Source organism: Solanum stenotomum, chromosome 2, assembly GCF_019186545.1.
Source record: "Solanum stenotomum isolate F172 chromosome 2, ASM1918654v1, whole genome shotgun sequence".
NCBI lineage: Eukaryota > Viridiplantae > Streptophyta > Magnoliopsida > Solanales > Solanaceae > Solanum > Solanum stenotomum.
Genome location: NC_064283.1, coordinates 67,296,200 through 67,316,749, shown reverse-complemented (window position 1 = coordinate 67,316,749; position 20,550 = coordinate 67,296,200). Strand labels below are relative to the sequence as shown.

The following is a 20,550-nucleotide window of genomic DNA, read 5'->3' as shown; positions in this document are numbered from 1 at the left end:
CCCACAAGCTCTTCAAAACAGAGCTTTTGACGGGAGGACTAAAGAATGAAGGAGAAAGGGAAATATTTTGGGTGGTTTTATTTTTCAGTGTGGCCCAACGTTAAACTTAACTCATGTCCATGTTATATTTAGGGCAAAGGATCAAATTGAGTACTTTTTATGATACATTAAGGACTATATAGATCATGTGAAATATATTAATGATCAAAATAAAGTAATCCATATACATTAAGGACCATTTTGATCATTTTCTCGACAAAATTACCCAATACTTGTGTTGGTAGAAGGTAGTAGCAGTGATAGATTCACATAGACCTAAAAGTGGTGGTTGAACACCATTCGTCAAAAAATTATATTGTGTATGTAGAACATCATAACTGCATATATTGGTAAAAAAGTTACTTGTTATACATATAGTTTAAATCTTGTTGAAAATCATTACTTGAATATAGGTCAAAAAATATTTGTTATACTTACATTTAGTCTTGAACATATACTTGGTGGATTTTTGTAAGTGAAGATTCCGACAAGATTCATCATCACTAGACTTATCATTATCACAATGACATCTTCTTGCATACAATTTTTCAATTGAAGATTCTGACATTGTTTCGAAATTTATGTCAACTTCAAAATTCAGCCGCGAAATGAAGAAATCTGTGAAATCGTTTCTTACCCTAGCTGCGAAATGACGTGAAATCGTTTCTAAGGGAAATGGAGAAATGAGGGGAAAATTAGGGGAAATGGGTGAAATCGTATTGAGGGGAAAATTATTAGTCTACGTGGCAGTGGAACCCTATTGGCGCTTATGTGGCATGCAATGTGGCATCCACATGACATTTAATAGCTTTCGTTAATAAGAAGGGTACTTTTGACCCAATCGTTTGACAGGAAGGGTAGATTTGAGCCGAAATATAGTTTAAGGTAAATATGAGTTATTTCGGATAGTTTAAGGGTATTTTTGACCCTTTTCCGTATTTTAAATCTTGTTTAAAAACATTACTTCATATATAGGTCAAAAAATAATTTTTATACATATATTTAATCTTGAATATATACTTGGTGGATTAGCACATGCTGACCTGGACAATACCTTCATAAAAAATAGTATATTCCTCAATTTGCTGCAAAGTTCTTGAAACATGATCCTTTTAGCTTTATTTTCAATTACAGTAAACTAAATCTCATGTTGCCTTATTTTATTATGAAGATTTGTGTGCACATGTGGTGTTTTCAACTTTTGTGTTGGCATTCTGCTTTGTGATGTAACCTACTTTTACTAGTTGAGTAAAAGTAAGGGAAAGCTTTCCATTTTGAAGTCATCTTGTCATAACTAGTAAGGTAGTTTAATTCACCCTCAACACCTTTTTTCCTTTTTTATGCAAATCGACTAGTGAGTTCCATTCCTGGCCATGTTTCTCTACAGTCACATATGGTTTATTTTTTTTCCATAATCTTATTTGGTTTCTTCTAAACTTCAAGTTTCAATTGGTATATTATCATATGCTTCTATAAATTTTATGATTTCAAGTTGATAATCGATATAGATACCTCATTACCCCCTAAACTTGGCATGGTTTATTCAGTGCACTCCTAAACTTTTCGTAGTTCTAATTACCCCTAAATTCTTTTCACAAGCTTTTAATGCATATTAAAATTATCCTAAGTTAGTTTTCTTAAGTTTGTATGAGTTAAGGTTGACAAGATAACGATAAGAATTATGACATTAAAGTTAAGTGGTGATCAACCACCACCACTGGATTGTCCCCTTTGGAACATGAATGAGTCATCCATGATCTTTGATTTGCTGCTCAATAAAACAAGCAAATGGAAAAAAGTAGCCATTCAAATATTTCAATCTGTTATATAGGGCCAACAGTTTTAGATTATTATAACTTCTCTTTTAAGGCAGTTACCTTATCTTACTTTTTTTGTTATCTCATCTTGAGGTGTAAAGGAAGGATTTGTAGGCCATCTATGCTGATTCTATGTGGAACACACCATACATGGATGACAAATGATTTAATTTTTTTGAGTAAACTAACATATTTTCTTGTTGACCATCTTTTGCCTTTGAAAAATCTTGAGAGAAATGTCAAGTATATTTAAAAGGTAATTTAAGCACAGAAAGTAATTGTATTTCCTATTAGAATAATAGGAAACAACACTGAAGAAGGAAGAGTTTGACATGTCAAATTTACTGTGCTTGTAGAGATACTTGCCATGTATTCTTTAGGGGAATCCAAGGATATTGCAAGCTAACTTACACTACTTCAAGAGAGGCCTTATATTTATAGAACTTGAGAGATTACTTTTAAAAAATGTCGTTTTCTCTCATGAACAAAAGTGTCTGTTCAATTTAAGCCATCCACATGTTAGAAACTAACTGGAATGACATTTTGTGTGGACAAGAGACACTCAAACATGTTTTCCCTGTACTACATAGTTTGAGCCAAGCACAAGAAGCAACAGCGGAAGAATTATGGACAGGACAAGGGTGGAACCTGTCTCTGAGAAGGAAACTAAATGATTGGGAAATGACAACCATAGCAAAATTTCTTGACACAATGAATATGGCTACCATTCTGATAGAAGAGGAAGATGTACTAGTATGCAAGGGGGAGAGAAGGGGAGAATTCACTGTAAAATCTGCATACAGAGAACTCAGTTCTTCTGAGGTACAGCAAGCAGGATAGCCCTGGAGGATGATTTGGAGAACAGAAGTTCCCTACAAGGTGAATTACTTCACATGGCTTTTGGCAAAGGAGGCAATCTTGACACATGAGAACTTGAACAAGAGGAAATTCAATCTATGTTCTAGATGCTATCTATGTGAAGAATGGGTGGAGACGACTCCATCTCTTTTTACACTGCAAATGGACAGATCAATTGTGATAGATGTTCATTCATAAGAGGAAGATCAAATGGATAAAGCCTGGGAGAATTATAGAAGTCCCACAATGCTGAACAAGGATGGAAATGCAGGAAAAAAGGAGAAGAGATGGAGGATTGTCCCAGCTTGCATTTGGTGGACAATTTGGAAGGAAAGGAATCAAAGATGTTTTGAAGGAAACAGAACAATATTCATAACATAAAGACAAACTGCCTAGGGCTTCACTATTGGTGTAAACAAGTAGTGATAGGAGATACTGAAGATGTGTTGAATGTTATTGATTGGCTGTAACTAGAAGATCTTAGGAACGATGTAAGTAAAACTTTTTGGAGGGGGACTACACTTTGATATAGTATACCTGTGGATATATAGAAGTAAATGTTACCTTTCTCAACAAAAAAAAAACACAATCCCCCAATAATTTGTAATATATCTTATAAAATCATACATACCAGAAAGTATCTTGTATAGATTTGAACTTTCCATTACTGTAAAACTTTTAAAGTTTGACTAAGTAGATGGTATCCTAAGATTTGAATGTTTAATTATGTCAAGCTGGGAGTACCACACACGTAATAATATTTAGTAGCGAACTAACCAGTATTTACTCTTGGCACTTTTAAGACCATCTACTCAATCTTGATCCCGTTAATATTTACAAGACCAACCTTTTAGATCTTATTTGAAGCGGCACTACTTCAATATTTATATAAGTGGAGTTAGTTAATATGTACCCTGCTACTCTAGACATTTACTAATCTCTTTAAGAAATTATCCAACTTTTTATGGTAACAGTTTGCATTATAGAGTTTGTCACCGTTTCCTGTTATATCAGATTTTTAACAATACCTTAGCTCCTCAGAGAGTAATATGCATTACAGTCATTTTCTATAAGAGGAATAAGTGCTTTAACCACAGAAAGTACCTTGTTATTACCCATTGAACTTGTTATGTTAGAATGTATACTACCTCAAATTTGGGTTCCCATAACGATCTGCTACTCAAACGGTCAAATAGGAAGTGATGACTATGCCAAGTCCCAAAAGATGAATCTGACTGCATTAATTTTACAATAAATTTATACATTTGTGTTGACAGCTACGGCTCAAAGCCTAAAAAGCTCTAAAGCCTCAATTGAGGAATGGAGCTAGTTACATGTTTGAAGAGATCTGTACATTCATTGATGAATGGGCGTATTAGGAATAAAAAATGAAAAAAATGTTTTATCTTCTTAGCTGCTTGAAGTACTTGAAATTGCGAGGTGCAGATATCTCAGAGTCTTTTGATGATTAAGGAATCCCATAAACCAGAACTCAAAATCATCTTCTGTAATTACTTGTATATACTTCTGTGATGGTTTTTCCCTATTTTCACTCGCTTTTGCTTTCATTGTCTTACTTATTGGGATCGATACCTGCAATTGTGAACCGGCTTATTAGATTATGCTTTACGTGGATACAAAATTAAGAGTTGGAATATGGAGCAGAGTGGTACCTTATAGTAGATTCTAAGCAACTTTCCAGTTGGAGATAAGAACTTTATTGATCTCTCACTGCAGAAAGCAATCTTATCGGTAGAGATGAAGAGGAGGCCTGCTATTGGACCAGCTGTAGTTGATAAATAGCATTGAGAAACATTAAATAGCTCTTCATCATCTTTAACACTAAACTTCTGCTTGAATATTTTCTCCAACCCTCCTACTTGAAGAATTTTTGCTCCAAGGCTCAATTTTCCCTTCACAGTTTCCGTTAGCTTCGGACTGAGGCTCACTGCACAATTAAAGTTGAAACATTAAGGACTTTACACTCAGTACTTTCTGTCATATATATTAATAGTGCTTATTGCACAAAATTTTGTACATCTTGGCTCTCTTTATCTGTTGATGATTAGATTACCACCTGTGTTTGGCCATGATTTCACTTGCAAATACTGATGTCATTATTTGCAAGTTGATGTTTGGCGCCATATTTATAAATATTGAACTTCAGTATTTGAAATAGTGATAAAATTATTTAAAAACTTGTTTTAGGAATTTTTCTAGTAAGATGATAGTTTTCATTCAAAATACTTCAACCTTTTCTTTTCCAAGTAAACTCATGTCCGCACACAATTTCAACTTCGAAATACTAGTTTTAAACTTAAATAAAATATTGTCATGGTAAAATTTCGATTGTTTTTTTAAGTCTTCATCATGAATATAAATGCTCACCATGCTTGCGGATGCCTTGTGCAAGACAGTCCATCCTTTCTCCAAGTTTGTTCATCTTACTAATTACAGATTTTCCTGCATATTCAAGAATAGCTAATTTTAGAGATCTCTTCTTCGAGGGTCATTAATACTCTCTATAACTAGTACATGAACAAGTCTAATATTCTTCGAGGGAAAATACTTACTTTGCTTTATTTTAGGTAAGTGTTTTGAAGTTTCAGATGGAAGACGGTCTTGACAGGCAGATAGAGACAGTAGTCTGTTTGGCTGCCGTTCAAATGAGTATACTGCTGAACTCATGGGAACACCCACCTCATTTCTACCGAGTAAGTTCTTCATTGTGACTTCGGATTTTGAAGAGAGTTGCTATATTGTGAAGGTAACTGAGATATTATTATGTTATGGTTGATGGTTTAAGAACATTCCTTGCAGCACTATATATATACACTGCAGTTTGGGCAAAGTTGATGAATCTTTTAACTATTAACTGTTTGCATGAGTCAGCTATGGGTCAGCAAAATAGAATATTTCTCAATTTGCTGCAAAGGTTTTTAAAATGTCTTCTTTTATTTGTCTTTTTAATTACAGTAAACTATCTCATGCTGCCTTATTTTATTATAAAGATTTGTATGCACATGTGGTGTTGTCAACTTTTGAGTTGGCAGATTTGCTTTCTGATGTAAGCTGCTTTTACTAGTTGAGTAAAAGCAAGAGAAGCTTTTGGTGCATAGTAAAATTATCCCAAGCTAGCTTTATTAGTCTTGTATGATCAAGGTTGACAAGATAATGACACGGATTTATACATGATATTAAAGTTAAGTAGTTGTTGTGGATCATGAATGAGTCCTCTTTGCACTTCGATTTGTGACTTAATAAATCAGGCAAAGGGGAAAAAAGTAGCCATTCAAATATTTCAACCTGCTACATAGGGCCAACACTTCAAGATTATATTAACTTCTCTTATAAGGCAGTCACCTTATCTTACCTCTTTTTTCATCTTATGTTGAGGTGTAAAGGCAGAATTTGTAGGCCATTTATGCTGACTTCATGTGGAACACACCATACATACATGACAAATGATTTAACTTTTTTTTGAAAAATTGAACTTATTTTTCTTCTTGACCAACTTTTGCCTTTGAAAAATCATGAGATAAATATCAAGTATTCTTAAAAGGAAATTTAAGCACAAAAATTAATTGTATTTTCTTTTAGAAAAATAGGAAACAACATAAGAGTGCCTAGTATATCGCAAGCTATCTTATGCTAACTAATCGGAAAAGTCATTCTCTTTCACAGACAGATGTGTGTTTAATTTAAGCCTTCCACAAATTACAAACTTACTCATAGGCCATTCATCTTGTGATATGACTAGAGGAGTTCCAAAAAGAAGTATAGAGAATGGAAGAGGAACTTACATATGGTGTCTATTGACCTAGAAAAGGCATACGAAAGTCCCCTGGGAAGTCCTATGTAGATGTCTGGAGGCTAAATGGTTTCTTGGGGTCTTACATTAAGGCGATAAAGGACATGAGCCAAGACTTGTGTCACGCCCCGAGCCTACACCCTAGGCGGGACCGGCATCCGGAGACCATTGCTGGCCCCAGGCGAACCCTTGGCCTGACTTTCTTTACTCAGTGGAAACCTAACTCAACAGAATAACTCAATGCCATGCAAAGACATAAACAACTTAACTGATAAAAATCTGGCCCAAAAGGGCAACTCGAGTCTCAAAATAGAGTATTCACATATATACATATACATAGATGAGAGACTCAATACTAACTGACTAGTTGTCTATGAAGCCTCTAACGTACTGAGATGGATGTTGGGACAGACCCCGCAACATCCTAACAAAATAAAACTAGAAACACAAAATAACCGAGTCCTCCGAAAAGCAAGGAGGCTCACCACTGACTCTGGAGTGCTCAGCTGGATCAACGACGTGCAGGATGCTGATCCGGGGTACCTGTGTCTGCATCGTCATAAGATGCAGGCCAACTGACATCAGTACATTGAATGTACGAGTATCCGAGCTGGAAAGCTAAACCACAACTTAAGCTTGGAAGGAGTACACGAGAACACTTACCTTGTCTCTGTTCAACTCATGAATAACTGAACTCAATATATAAAGCAATAAGACACATGCAATATATAAAGTTTGTAAAACTCTTAAAACATGACGTAAAAATCATATTTATAATATCATGAAAATATCATGCTTCCTCTTGAAGTCTACTTGTGCAATGCATGACTGAAGTCCCATACCCCATCCACACTGAGTAGAATTTCTCGAGGAACCAAACTCTTTCTACTGTGGGAGTTTCTCTAACCGACAAACCACCACTATGAATCTGAGTGGTGATACAACGTTTTACCTCACGTTGCCCGAGGACCATCCTATACCTTGCCGTGATATAGGAAGCTAATGATACAACGTTTTACCTCACGTTGCCCGAGGACCATCCTATACCTTGTCGTGATATAGGAAGCTAACTTTACTAAGTGGATCCACTAGCTTAACTTTACAGGTTCATCTAAAAAGTATGACCCGTTAACTCCCATGTTGGCTACATGGTTCTTATGGAGAGTTGAGTTAATATGAACTCGCGTCCCCAATTCGGTGCTCGATACTACTCCCAAAAATACATTAGTTCATAAGTGTTTTAAACACAACTTTCTTTAGTTGAGATAATTACTCAAAATCTAGCCCAAAGGCTCACTTGGAAACGATGTTCCTTCTTACTCAAATGTAAAAACATTTAGAAACTTCTTTGGGAATACATAGTTCCCTAATAGCTTTCGAGAAATGAACTCAACTTTAACTCTTGACTCAACTTGAAACTTGAGACTCTTTACTTAGCTTGAGACTCTAAGCTCTTTGCTTGACTTGAAACTTGAAACGACGTTAAGACATTCAATAACGACTCTTGAAAAGCTTTAAAGACTTGCTTGGACTTGCTTTAACTTCTAAGCTCAAACTCTTAACTTCACTTGACTTCTAACTTCACTTGACTTCTAACTAACTCTCCTTGAATTGGATTTATGGATTCAAGGTGTTCGATCACATGTTACGGATGAGTTCTTGACTCTTAGAAGTACCTTGGAGTGTTGGAAACAACCATAAAACATATGTACAATACCAAGGAACATGCATATGAAGGTATGAAATGAAAGGGAACACTTGGTGTCCTTGGCGCTCTGCAAGGCGCGGAGCGCCAGCCCCAAAACTTCAGAGGGGGACTGCTGGCGCTCTGCTAGGCGCGGCGCCCCAAGGGGGAAAATTCAGAACCCCTTTTGGGGCGCGCTGGCAGGCGTGACGCGCCAACCCCTCGCCCAGAAAACTCGACTTTTTCTCCCTATTTTCTTCAACTCTAAACCTCCTAAACATTAAGGCTTCCACCCCCAACACTTAGGACCATCAATCCCTCAACATACAATAGAATACAACTCAAAAACCAACCGGAAACATGTCCCAAATCACAAGGGACTTCAACAACAAAATCAACAACACCACCAACAACTTCAACAACACAAACCACAAATCCAATCTTTTCTCAATCATAAAATGAGCTTGGTGTGTGGGGGAAAGGATCAACCCACACAAAGAACTCACATACCTTGAAAGGGATCACCCCCGACGATTTCCACGACGATCTTAACGAAAAGTCCTTGATCTCTTCTTCTTCTTCTCTTCTTTCTCTCTTCTTCTCTTCTTCACTCAAGAACCCTAACTCTAATTCTTTTAAAATGGGACAACAATGATCCACCATCAGCCTAACACAACAATATAACCTCAAAAGAAATAGTTAGGGAAAAGACCAAAATGCCCTTAAAATTTCCGGACGGATTCCCTGCGAACTGCCCAACTTTCAATGGCCATAACTCGCTCATACAAACTCGGAATCGAGCAAACTCGGTGGCGTTGGAAATATCATTCCACGAACTTTGCAACCATAACTAGAACTCCACCTAACTCATCTTTAGCTAGAATTTATGGCTGTTCAAAGTTGACCAAAAACTCATCTTTTCCATACTTAGCCAAAATTTTCCAGATTTTTCAAATTCCTAAAAAAAATTAAAAATTTCCAATTCTAAGCCTCTTCTTAGTTATTTCAATTTGCCGGATGTTACAACTTGGGTAAGAAAAGTGGGAGCAGACGCAGAGCACTTTCTAGTTGAGATGGCGTTGTACTAGGGATCAACACTTAACCCGTTTCTATTTTCCTTGGTGATGGATCAATTGTTGCGGCGTATTCATGGTGAGGTTTCACAGTGTATGTTATTTGTTGATTGATGAGACTCGTGCTAGAGTAAACATTTGGTTGGAGGTGTACAGACAAACTCTGGAGTCTAAGGGGTCGATGTTGAGTAGGAACAAAATAGAATATTTGGATTGCAATTTCAATGATGCAGCATGAGGTAGGCATGGAAGTGAGGCTTGATATACAGGCTATTCCCAAGAGAGAAAATTTGAAGTATCTTGGGTCTTTTATCCAAGGAAATGGGGGAGGTCGATGATGATGTCACACATCATATTGGTGCGACCTGGATGATATGGAGCTTGCCTCTAGAGTCTTATGTGATGAAAAGGTACCATCAAAACTTAAAGGTAAGTTTTGTAGAGTGGTGGTTAGACAAACTTTGTTGTATGGGGCAAAGTCTTGGTCAGTCAAGAACTCTCATTTCAAAAGAAGGAAGTTGCGGCGAGGATGTTGAGATAGATGTGATGTGTGGGCATACTAAGAGCGATAGATTAGGAATGAGGATATCGGGGACAAGGTGGGAGTACCCTTTGTGGTGGACAAGATGAGAGAAGCAAGACTGAGATGGTTTGGGCATGTGAAAAAAGGAGATTTGTAGATGCCCTAGTGACCAGGTGTAAGATGTTGGATATAGTTGGTACACAGAGAGGTAAAGGTAGACGAAAGAAGTATTGGGGAGAGGTGATCAGATCAGACATGGTGCCACTTCAGCTTACTGAATACATGACCTTAGATAGGAGGGTATGAACGTTGCAGATTAGGGTAGAAGACTAGTAAGCAGTGGAGCGTTGTCTTGTTTTTCGACGGGATTAGGCTTGTTGGTAGTCTGGAGCACCGTGTTGGTCGTAGTATTAGTCTTATTCATGTAGTTTCTTGATATATTTATCTGTTACCATCTGTTATTTACTGTATTTCTATTATCAAGGGGAGCTCCCTTTGTTGGGAACTTAACATAATATATTAAAAATGCTTCTCGAGGAGCATTTTGATCTGCTACTCAAGTGTTCACTTAGGAAGGGCTGACTATGCCAAGTCCCAAAAGATGAATTAGCCTTCTGACTGCATTAGTTTTACAATAAGTCTATACATTGGTGTTGGCAGCTACAGCTCAAAGCCTAAGAAACCTAAAGCCTCCTTTGAGCAATTGAGCTAATTACAAGTTTGAAAAGATCTTTACATTCATTTTTGTATCTATATTTTACATTGATGAATTGGCGTATTTCCTAATGAAGAAGAAGCTGTCTTCTTAGCTGCTTGAAGTACTTGAAATTGCCTGCTGCAGATATCTCAGAGNGCCTCCTTTGAGCAATTGAGCTAATTACAAGTTTGAAAAGATCTTTACATTCATTTTTGTATCTATATTTTACATTGATGAATTGGCGTATTTCCTAATGAAGAAGAAGCTGTCTTCTTAGCTGCTTGAAGTACTTGAAATTGCCTGGTGCAGATATCTCAGAGTTCTTTGATGATTAAGGAATCCCATAAACCAGAACTCAAAATCATCCTCTGTAATTATTTGTATATACTTCTGTGATGGCTTTTCCCTATTTTCACTCTCTTTTGCTTTCATTGTCTTACTTATTGGGATCGATACCTGCAATTGTGAACCGGCTTATTAGATTATGCTTTACGTGGATACAAAATTAAGAGTTAGAAGAAAAACGGAGCAGAGTGGTACCTTATAGTAGATTCTAAGCAACTTTCCAGTTGGAGATAAGAGCTTTATTGATCTCTCACTGCAGAAAGCAATCTTTTCGGTAGAGATGAACAGAAGGCCTGCTATTGGACCAGCTGTCGTTGATAAATAGCATTGAAAAACATTCAATAGCTCTTCATCATCTTTAACTCTAAACTTCTGCTTAAATATTTTCTCCAATCCTCCTACTTGAAGAAGTTTAGCCCCAAGGCTCAAATTTCCCTTCACAGTCTCCGTTAGCTTCGGGCTAAGGCTCACTGCACAATTAAAGTTGAAAATTAAGGACTTTACAATCAGTACTTTCTGTAATACATATGAATAGTGCTTATTGCACAAAATTTTGTACATCTTGGCTCCCTTTATCTGCTATTGTTTAGATTACCACTTGTGTTTGGTCATGATTTCACTTGCAAATACTGATGTCATTATTTACAAGTTTATGTTTGGTGCCATATTTATAATATTGAACTTCAGTATTTGAAATAGTGGTGAAAGTAATAAGAAACTTGTTTACGGAGTTTTTCTAGTGAGATGACGGTTTTCATTCACAATACTTCAACATTTTTCATTTCCTCCTGATGTCTGTAAACAATTTCAACTTTGAAATACAAATTTTCGACTTAAACAAATGATTGTCTCTGTAAATTTTTTATTGTTCTTTTTAAGTCTTCATCATGAATATAAGTGCTCACCATGCTCGCGGATGCCTTGTGCAAGACAGTCCATCTTTCTCCAAGTTTGTCCATCTTACTAATTAGAGATTTTCCTGCATATTCAAGAATATTTAATTTTAATGATCTCTTCTTAGAGGGTCATTAATACTCTTTATAACTAATAAAAGAACAAGTTGATTATTCTTCGACGGAAAATACTCACTTTGCTTTATTTTAGGCAAGTGTTTTGAAGTTGCAGATGGATGATGGTCTTGACAGGCAGATAGAGACAGTAGTCCTTTTTGCTGCCGTTCAAATGAGCATACTGCTGAACTCATGGGAACACCAACCTCATTTCCACTGAGGACGTTCTTCATTTTGACTTCTGGTTTTGAAGGGATTTGCTATATTGTGAAGGTAACTGAGATATTATTATGTTTTTGGTTGATGGTTTAAGAACATTCCTTGCAGCAGTATATATATACACAGCAGTTTGGGACAAGTTGATGAATATTTTAACTACTATTGGTGCATGAGTCAGCTAGGGTCATCAAAGTAGAATATTTCTCAATTTGGTGCAAAGGTTTTTAAAATGTCTTCTTTTATCTGTCTTTTTAATTACAGTAAACTATCTCATTCTGTCTTATTTTATTATCAAGATTTGTGTGCACATGTGATGTTGTCAACTTTTGAGTTGGAAGATTTTCTTTCTGATGTAAGCTGCTTTTACAAGTTGAGTAAAAGTAAGAGAAGTCTTTTGGTGCATAGTAATATTATCTCAAGTTAGTTTTATTAGTCTTGTATGATCAAGGTTGACAATATAATGACACGGATTTATATATGACATTAAAGTTAAGTAGTGGTTGTTGATCATGAATGAGTCATCCATGAACTTTGATTTGTTGCCCAATAAATCAAGCAAGAGGGAAAAAGCAGCCATTCAAATATTTCAACTTGTTACCTTATCTCACCTTTTGTGTAATCTCATCTTGAGGTGTAAAGGCAGGATTTGTAGGCCATTTCTGACTTTATGTGGAACATACCATACATGCATGACAAATGATAATAATTTTTTTTAATTGATTTAACTTATTTTCTTCTTGACCAACCTTTGCCTTTGAAAAATCATGAGAGAAATGTCAAGTATTTTTAGAAGGTAATTTAAGAACAAAAAGTGATTGTTTTTTCTGTTAGAAAAATAGGAAACAACATTGAAAAAGAAAGAGTGCCTAGTATATTGCAAGCTATCTAATGCTAACTTTTCGGAGAAGTCAATCTTCTTCTTAGACAGATGTGTGTTCAATTTAATCCCTCCAAATATTACAAACTTACTCAGAAACCATTTATCTTGTGAGTTGACTGGTGGAGAAGTACAGAGAATTGTAAAGGGACTTACATATGGTGTCTACTAACTTAGAAAAGACAGAAGATAAAGTCTCGAGGGAAGTCCTATCTAGAAGTTGGGAGGCCAAAAGTGTACTAGTGGCTTACATTAGGATTATGAAGGACATAAATAACAGAGCCAAGACTCGGGTAAGAACAGTGGGAGCAGACTCAAAGCACTTTCTAGTCGAGATGGCGTTGCACCAGGGATCAACACTTAACTCGTTTCTATTTTCCTTGGTGATTGATGAATTGATGCAGCATATTCATGGTGAGGTGTGATGATGTATATTATTGGGATTGATGAGACTAGTGGCCGAGTAAACATTTGGTTGGAGGTGTAGAGACAAACTCTGGAGTCTAAGGGGTCCATGTTGAGTTGAAACAAAATAGAATATTTGGGGTGCGAAATCAGTGATGCGGCACATGAGGCAAGCACGTAACTGAGGCTTGATATACAGGCTATCCCCAAGAGAGAGAAATTTTAAGTATTTTGGGTCTTTTATCTATGGAAATGGGGAGATCGACAATGATGTCACACATCATATTGGTGCGATGGGGAAGATATCGAGGCTTGCCTCCAGTGTCTTGTGTGATGAAAAGATACTATCAAAACTTAAAGGTAAGTTCTATAGAGTGGTGGTTAGACTGACTTTGTTGTATGGGTTGCGTTTTGGTCAGTCAAGAACTCTCATGCTAAGAAGATGCAAGTTGCGAAAATGAGAATGTTGAGATGGATGTGTGAGCATACTATGAGCGATAAATTAGGAATGAGGATATCAGGGACAAGGTGGGAGTGGCCTCAATGGTGAAGAAGATGAGGGAAGCAAGACTAAGATAGTTAGGACATGTGAAAAGGAGATGTGTATATGCCCCAGTGAAGAGGTGTGAGAAGTTGGATATAGTGGGTTCGAGGAGAGGCAGAGGTAGACCAAAGAAGTATTGGGGAGAGGTGATCAGATAGGACATAGTGCAACTTCAACTTACTGAAGACATGACCTTAGATAGGAGGGTATGAAGGTCGCAGATTAGGGTAGAAGGTTAGTAGGCAGTGGAGTGTTATCTTTCTTTTCGATAGGATTAGGCTTGGTGGTAGTCTGTAGCACCATGTCCGTGGTAGTATTAGTCTTATTCATGTAGATTGTTGCTTTTGTTATCTGTTACCGTCTGTTATATATTGTGTTTCTATTATCAAGGGGCGCTCCCTTTGTTGGGAACTTACCATAATATTTTAAATATTTCTTTCGAGGAGCATTACGATTTGCTAGGAAGTGATGACTATGCCAAGTACCAAAAGATAAATTAGCCTTCTGACTGCATTACTTTTACAATAAGTCTATACATTCGTGTTAACAGCTACCACTCAAACACTAAGAAACCTAAAATCTCCTTGGAACAATGGAACTAATTACAAGTTTGAAGAGATCTGTACGTTCATTTTGCATCAACATTTTACATTGATGAATGGGTGTAATAAGAAAAAAAATGAAAAAAGAAAGGAAAATATGTTGTCTTGTTAGCTGCTTGAAGTACTTGAAATTGCCTGGTGCAGATATCTCAGCGTCTTTTGATGATTAAGGAATCCCATAAACCAGAACTCAAAATCATCCTCTGTAATTAGTTGTATATACTTCTGTGACGGTTTTTCCCTATTTTCACTCTCTTTTGCTTTCATTGTCTTACTTATTGGGATCGATACCTGCAATTGTGAACCGGCTTATTAGATTATGCTTTACATGGATACAAAATTAAGAAGTTGGAAGAAAAACGGAGAAAAGTGGTACCTTATAGTAGATTCTAAGCAACTTCCCAGTTGGAGATAAGAACTTTATTGATCTCTCACTGCAGAAAGCAATCTTATCGGTAGAGATGAAGAGAAGCCCTGCTATTGGACCAGCTGTCGTTGATAAATAGCATTGAGAAACATTCAATAGCTCTTCATCATCTTTAACTCTAAACTTCTGCTTGAATATTTTCTCCAACCCTCCTACTTGAAGAATTTTTGCTCCAAGGCTCAATTTTCCCTTCACAGTTTCCGTTAGCTTTTGGCTAAGGCTCACTGCACATTTAAAGTTGAAATATTAAGGACTTCACACCAGTACTTTCTGTCATGCATGTAAGTAGTGCTTATTGCACAAAATTTTGTACATCTTGATTCCCTTTATCTGTTGTTCATGAGACTTACACTTGTGTATGGCCATGATTTGACTTGCAAAAACTGTTGTCATTATTTGCAAGTTGATGTTTGGCGCCATATTTATAAATATTGAATATCAGTGTTTGAAATAGTCATAAAATTATTTATAAACTTATTTTAGGAATTTTTCTAGTGAGATGATGGTTTTCAATCACAATACTTCAACTTTGTCTTTTCTAAGTAAACTCATGTCAGCACACAATTTCAACTTCGAAATACTAGTTTTTAACTTAGATAAATATAAATGCTCACCATGCTCGCGGATGCCTTGTGCAAGACAGTCCATCCTTTCTCCAAGTTTGTTCATTTTACTAATTACAGATTTTCCTGCATATTCAAAAATATTTAATTTTAATGATCTATTCTTCGGGGGTCGTCATTAATACTCTTTACAACTTATAAAAGAACAAAATGATTATCCTTCGAGGGAAAATACTAACTTTGCTTTATTTTCGATAAGTGCTTTGAAGTTGCAGATGGAAGATGGTCTTGGCAAGCAGACAGAGACAGTAGTTTTTTTGGCTGCCGTTCAAATGAGTATACTGCTGAACTCATGGGAAAACCCACCTCATTTCCACTGAGGAAGTTCTTCATTGTGACTTCTGATTGTGAAGAGATTTGCTATATTGTGAAGGTAACTGAGATATTATTATGTTTTTGGTTGATGGTTTAAGAACATTCCTTGCAGCACTATATATATACACAGCTGTTTGGGCAAAGTTGATGAATCTTTTAACTGCTAACTGTTGCATGAGTCATCTAGGGTCATCAAAGTAGAATATTTCTCAATTTAAAATGTCTTCTTTTATCTGTCTTTCTAATTACAGTAAGCTATCTCATGCTGTCTTATTTTATTATCAAGATTTGTGTGCACATGTGGTGTTGTCAACTTTTGAGTTGGAAGATTTGCTTTATGATGTAAGCTGCTTTTACAAGTTGAGTAAAAGTAAGAGAAGGCTGTTGGTGCATAGTAAAATTATTAGTCTTGTATGACTAAGGTTGACAAGATAATGACACGGATTTATATATGACATTACAGTTAAGTGGTGGTTGTGGGTCATGAATGAGTCATCCATGAACGTTCAGGCAAAGGAAAAAGAGGATCCATTCAAATATTTCAATCTGTTACATAGGGCCGACAGTTCTAGATTATATTAGCTTCTCTTATAAGGCAGTTACCTTATCTTGCCCTTTTTATCATCTCATCTTGACGTGTAAAGGCAGGATTTGTAGGCCATTTCTGACTTTATGTGGAACATACCATACATGCATGACAAATGATATTATAGTTTTTGAGTAATCTAACTTATTTTCTTCTTGACCAACTTTTGCTTTTGAAAAATCATGAGAGAAATGCCAAGTATTTTTAGAAGGTAATTTAAGAACAAAAAGTGATTGTATTTTCTGTTAGAAAATAGGGAAAAACATTGAAAAAGAAAGAGTGCCTAGTACATTTCAAGCTATCTCTGTTACAAACAGATGTGTGTTCAATTTAATCCCTTCATATATTACCAACTTACTCAGAAGCCATTCATCTTGTGAGATAACTAGAGGGAGGAGAAGTTTAGGAATGGAAGAGGGACTTACATATGGTCCCAAGGGAAGTCCTATGTAGATGTCGGGTAGCTAAAGGTGTCTTGGGGGCTTATATTAAGACAATGGAGGACATGTATAATAGAGCCCAGACTCGGGTAAGAAAAGTGGGAGACATGTGGCTTAAAGATGAGTTTCCGAGCTTTTATGGGATATCTTGTCAAATGGAGCCTCTCAACTGGGAGGAATGCTTTCTATTCGGCCTTTGATTCGATGATGCCTGTCTCGTTGTGGTAGAATAGTACTCCACCATCCAATCTGTGTCCCTGTCAGTGACAGCGGCTGATTGCTTAATCTTATCGGGGTTTTTTACTTCCCTTCCTGTCCCCTGTTCTGTAGAGCGGTTTATCCCTGACTATCTTAAGGGAAGATTTCTCTCTTCTCTATAAAGACACTCGGAACGCAGTTTGATCACAATCAATGGGAATAATATAACATGAAGATAGGGCACATTAATATTCACAAACAAAGACAATATTGAAAGGGCACCTCTGTTGCGCTGTACTGATTGCTTTGAAATCTATTCGGATGGTACGAGATACAATACACTTTGCTTTCTTGTTGTGTGAAAGTGCTTGAGTGACTGTCGGGAAAGTTTTTAGCGGGGAGTGGTAGTCCAACAGATGTCCCCGGGGACACAAGGGGAAGTAGCGTTTTAGGATTTGAGGTTCAGTAGAGCTTTCCAGTATTGGGAGGTGAATGAGTTTGAAAGGATGTTACTGTTACTGCATCAGCATTGCGAAGCAGTTGACAGGCCTGATTCAACGAGATGAAAGTTGGGAAACGATGGTGTTTTTTCTGTCAAGCCTTCTATTAGAAGCTTTTATTGAGAGTTGAGGAGGGTTTTCCTGTTAAGTCTATTCGGATTCCCAAGGTTCCGAGGAAGGTGTGCTTTTTCACTTTGTTAGCTACTAGAGGGGTGATCTTGACGTTGAAGAGCCTTAGGAAAACAAAAGTTATTTGCATCAGCTGGTATTACTTATGCAAGGAGGAGGGCGAAGACATAAATCATCTTCTGCTTCATTGTAGCTACGCCACGAGACTGTGGTGGGACATGTTCAGGTGGTTTGTAATGTCATGGGCAATTCCAAGAATTGTGAAAGATTTGTTGTTTTACTGGAAATCTGGAAGAAGCAGGAGAAAGTGCAGGGCATAGAATGTTGTTCCTATGGCATGAATCGAGTTTTTGGCTGTTGAGGAGTAGTCTCCGATCCCTTATTTGTTTTTTTTTTTTGCACCCATGTAGTTACGGGTTGTATAGAGGATTGGGTGTCTTTTGTATAGAACCATATCTTTGTGTAGGTCCTATACTGGTAGGTATACCTCTTGTATATGGCCGTTTTTGGCCTTGTTAATAATGAAATTATTTACCTGATAAATAAATAAATAAATTATATCAAACCACAAGGTTCTCATGATCTCAAAGAGATTGATTAGATTCTATATCAAGGAGTAAAAAAGATTTATCCCCCAATTCGACTACCATCCAAGAGCATTTGGATAATCTCTNGTTTCTATTATCAAGGGGCGTTCCCTTTGTTGGGAACTTGCCATAATATTTTAAATATTTCTTTCGAGGAGCATTACGTTCTGCTAGGAAGTGATGACTATGCCAAGTACCAAAAGATGAATTAGCCTTCTGACTGCATTACTTTTACAATAAGTCTATACATTTGTGTTAACTGCTACGGCTCAATCACTAAGAAACCTAAAATCTCCTTTGAACAATGGAACTAATTACAAGTTTGAAGAGATCTGTACATTCATTTTGCATCAACATTTTACATTGATGAATGGGTGTAATAAGAAAAAAAAAATGAAAAAAGAAAGGAAAATATGTTGTCTTCTTAGCTGCTTGAAGTACTTGAAATTGCCTGGTGCAGATATCTCAGAGTTTTTTGATGATTAAGGAATCCCATAAACCAGAACTCAAAATCATCTTCTGTAATTACTTGTATATACTTCTGTGATGGTTTTTCCCTATTTTCACTCTCTTTTGCTTTCATTGTCTTACTTATTGGGATCGATACCTGCAATTGTGAACCGGCTTATTAGATTATGCTTTATGTGGATACAAAATTAAGAGTTGGAAGAAAAACGGAGCAGAGTGGTACCTTATAGTAGATTCTAAGCAACTTTCCAGTTGGAGATAAGAACTTTATTGATCTCTCACTGCAGAAAGCAATCTTATCGGTAGAGATGAAGAGAAGGCCTGCTATTGGACCAGCTGTCGTTGATAAATAGCATTGAGAAACATTCAATAGGTCTTCATCATCTTTAACACTAAACTTCTGCCTGAATATTTTCTCCAACCCTCCTACTTGAAGAATTTTTGCTCCAAGGCTCAATTTTCCCTTCACAGTTTCCGTTAGCTTCGGACTAAGGCTCACTGCACAATTAAAGTTGAAAATTAAGGACTTTACAATCAGTACTTTCTGCCATACATATTAATAGTGCTTATTGCACAAAATTTTGTACATCTTGGCTCTCTTTATCTGTTGATGTTTAGATTACCACCTGTGTTTGGCCATGATTTCACTTGCAAATACTGATGTCACTATTTGCAAGTTGATGTTTGGCGCCATATTTATAAATATTGAACTGCAGTATATGAAATAGTGGTAAAATTATTTAAAAACTTGTTTTAGGAATTTTTCTAGTGGGATGATGGTTTTCATTCAGAATGCTTCAACCTTTACTTTTAGAAGTAAACTCATGTCCGCACACAATTTCAACTTCGAAATACTAGTTTTAAACTTAAATAAAATATTGTCTTGGTAAATTTTCGATTGTTCTTTTTAAGTTTTCATCATGAATATAAGTGCTCACCATGCTCGCGGATACCTTGTGCAAGACAGTCCATCCTTTCTCCAAGTTTGTTCATCTTTCTAATTGTAGATTTTCCTGCATATTCAAGAATATTTGATTTTAATGATCTCTTCTTCGAGGGTCATTAATACTCTTTATAACTAATACAAGAACAGGTCGATTATTCTTAGAGGAAAATACTCACTTTGCTTTATTTTAGGCAAGTGTTTTGAAGTTGCAGATGGAAGATGGTCTTGGCAGGCAGATAGAGACAGTAGTCTTTTTGGCTGCCGTTCAAATGAGCATACTGCTGAACTCATGGGAACACCAACCTCATTTCCACTGAGGAAGTTCTTCATTGTGACTTCTGATTTTGAAGAGATTTGCTATATTGTGAAGGTAACTGAGATATTATGTTTTTGTTGATGATTTAAGAACATTCCTTGCCGCACTATATATATACACAGCAGTTTGGGACAAGTTGATGAATCTTTTAACTACTAGTGGTGCATGAGTCAGCTAGGGTCATCAAAGTAGAATATTTCTCAATTTAAAATGTCTTCTTTTATCTGTCTTTCTAATAACAGTAAGCTATCTCATGCTGTCTTATTTTATTATCAAGATTTGAGTGCACATGTGGTGTTGTCAACTTTTGAGTTGGGAAGATTTGCTTTATGATGTAAGCTGCTTTTACAAAGTGGAGTAAAAGTAAGAGAAGGCTGTTGGTGCATAGTAAAATTATTAGTCTTGTATGACTAAGGTTGACAAGATAATGACACGGATTTATATATGACATTACAGTTAAGTGGTGGTTGTGGGTCATGAATGAGTCATCCATGAACGTTAATTTGTTGCT

At 36.4% G+C, this 20,550-nt stretch overlaps 2 protein-coding genes and 2 pseudogenes across 4 annotated transcripts in view; all 4 read right to left on the bottom strand.

The window, feature by feature from the left end:
- Positions 1–20,113, bottom strand: part of LOC125856767 (putative GEM-like protein 8) — a 37,848-nt gene extending 17,735 nt beyond the window's left edge. For 2 of the 3 annotated variants that reach the window (XM_049536397.1, XM_049536398.1), the window contains exons 1-3: positions 19,900–20,113; positions 19,716–19,790; positions 19,001–19,275 (exon numbers count right to left, since the gene is read on the bottom strand). In XM_049536397.1, coding sequence (XP_049392354.1) covers positions 19,001–19,275; positions 19,716–19,790; positions 19,900–20,053 — 504 coding nt within the window. In that variant the 5' untranslated portion in view covers positions 20,054–20,113. Of the gene's footprint in view, positions 1–18,506; positions 18,917–19,000; positions 19,276–19,715; positions 19,791–19,899 lie in introns of those variants that run through there. The other variant, XM_049536396.1, reaches the window with a different exon arrangement.
- LOC125856770 (putative GEM-like protein 8) lies at positions 3,960–5,534 on the bottom strand. Its single transcript, XM_049536399.1, has 4 exons — positions 5,288–5,534; positions 5,103–5,177; positions 4,388–4,662; positions 3,960–4,307 (listed from the first exon to the last, which is right to left on the bottom strand). The coding sequence occupies exons 1-4, from the start codon at positions 5,439–5,441 to the stop codon at positions 4,125–4,127; spliced, it is 687 nt and encodes a 228-aa protein (XP_049392356.1). The 5' UTR covers positions 5,442–5,534; the 3' UTR covers positions 3,960–4,124.
- LOC125856771 (putative GEM-like protein 8) lies at positions 10,667–12,090 on the bottom strand (annotated as a pseudogene).
- LOC125856769 (putative GEM-like protein 8) lies at positions 14,418–15,972 on the bottom strand (annotated as a pseudogene).
- Positions 20,114–20,550: the final 437 nt, after the last annotated feature.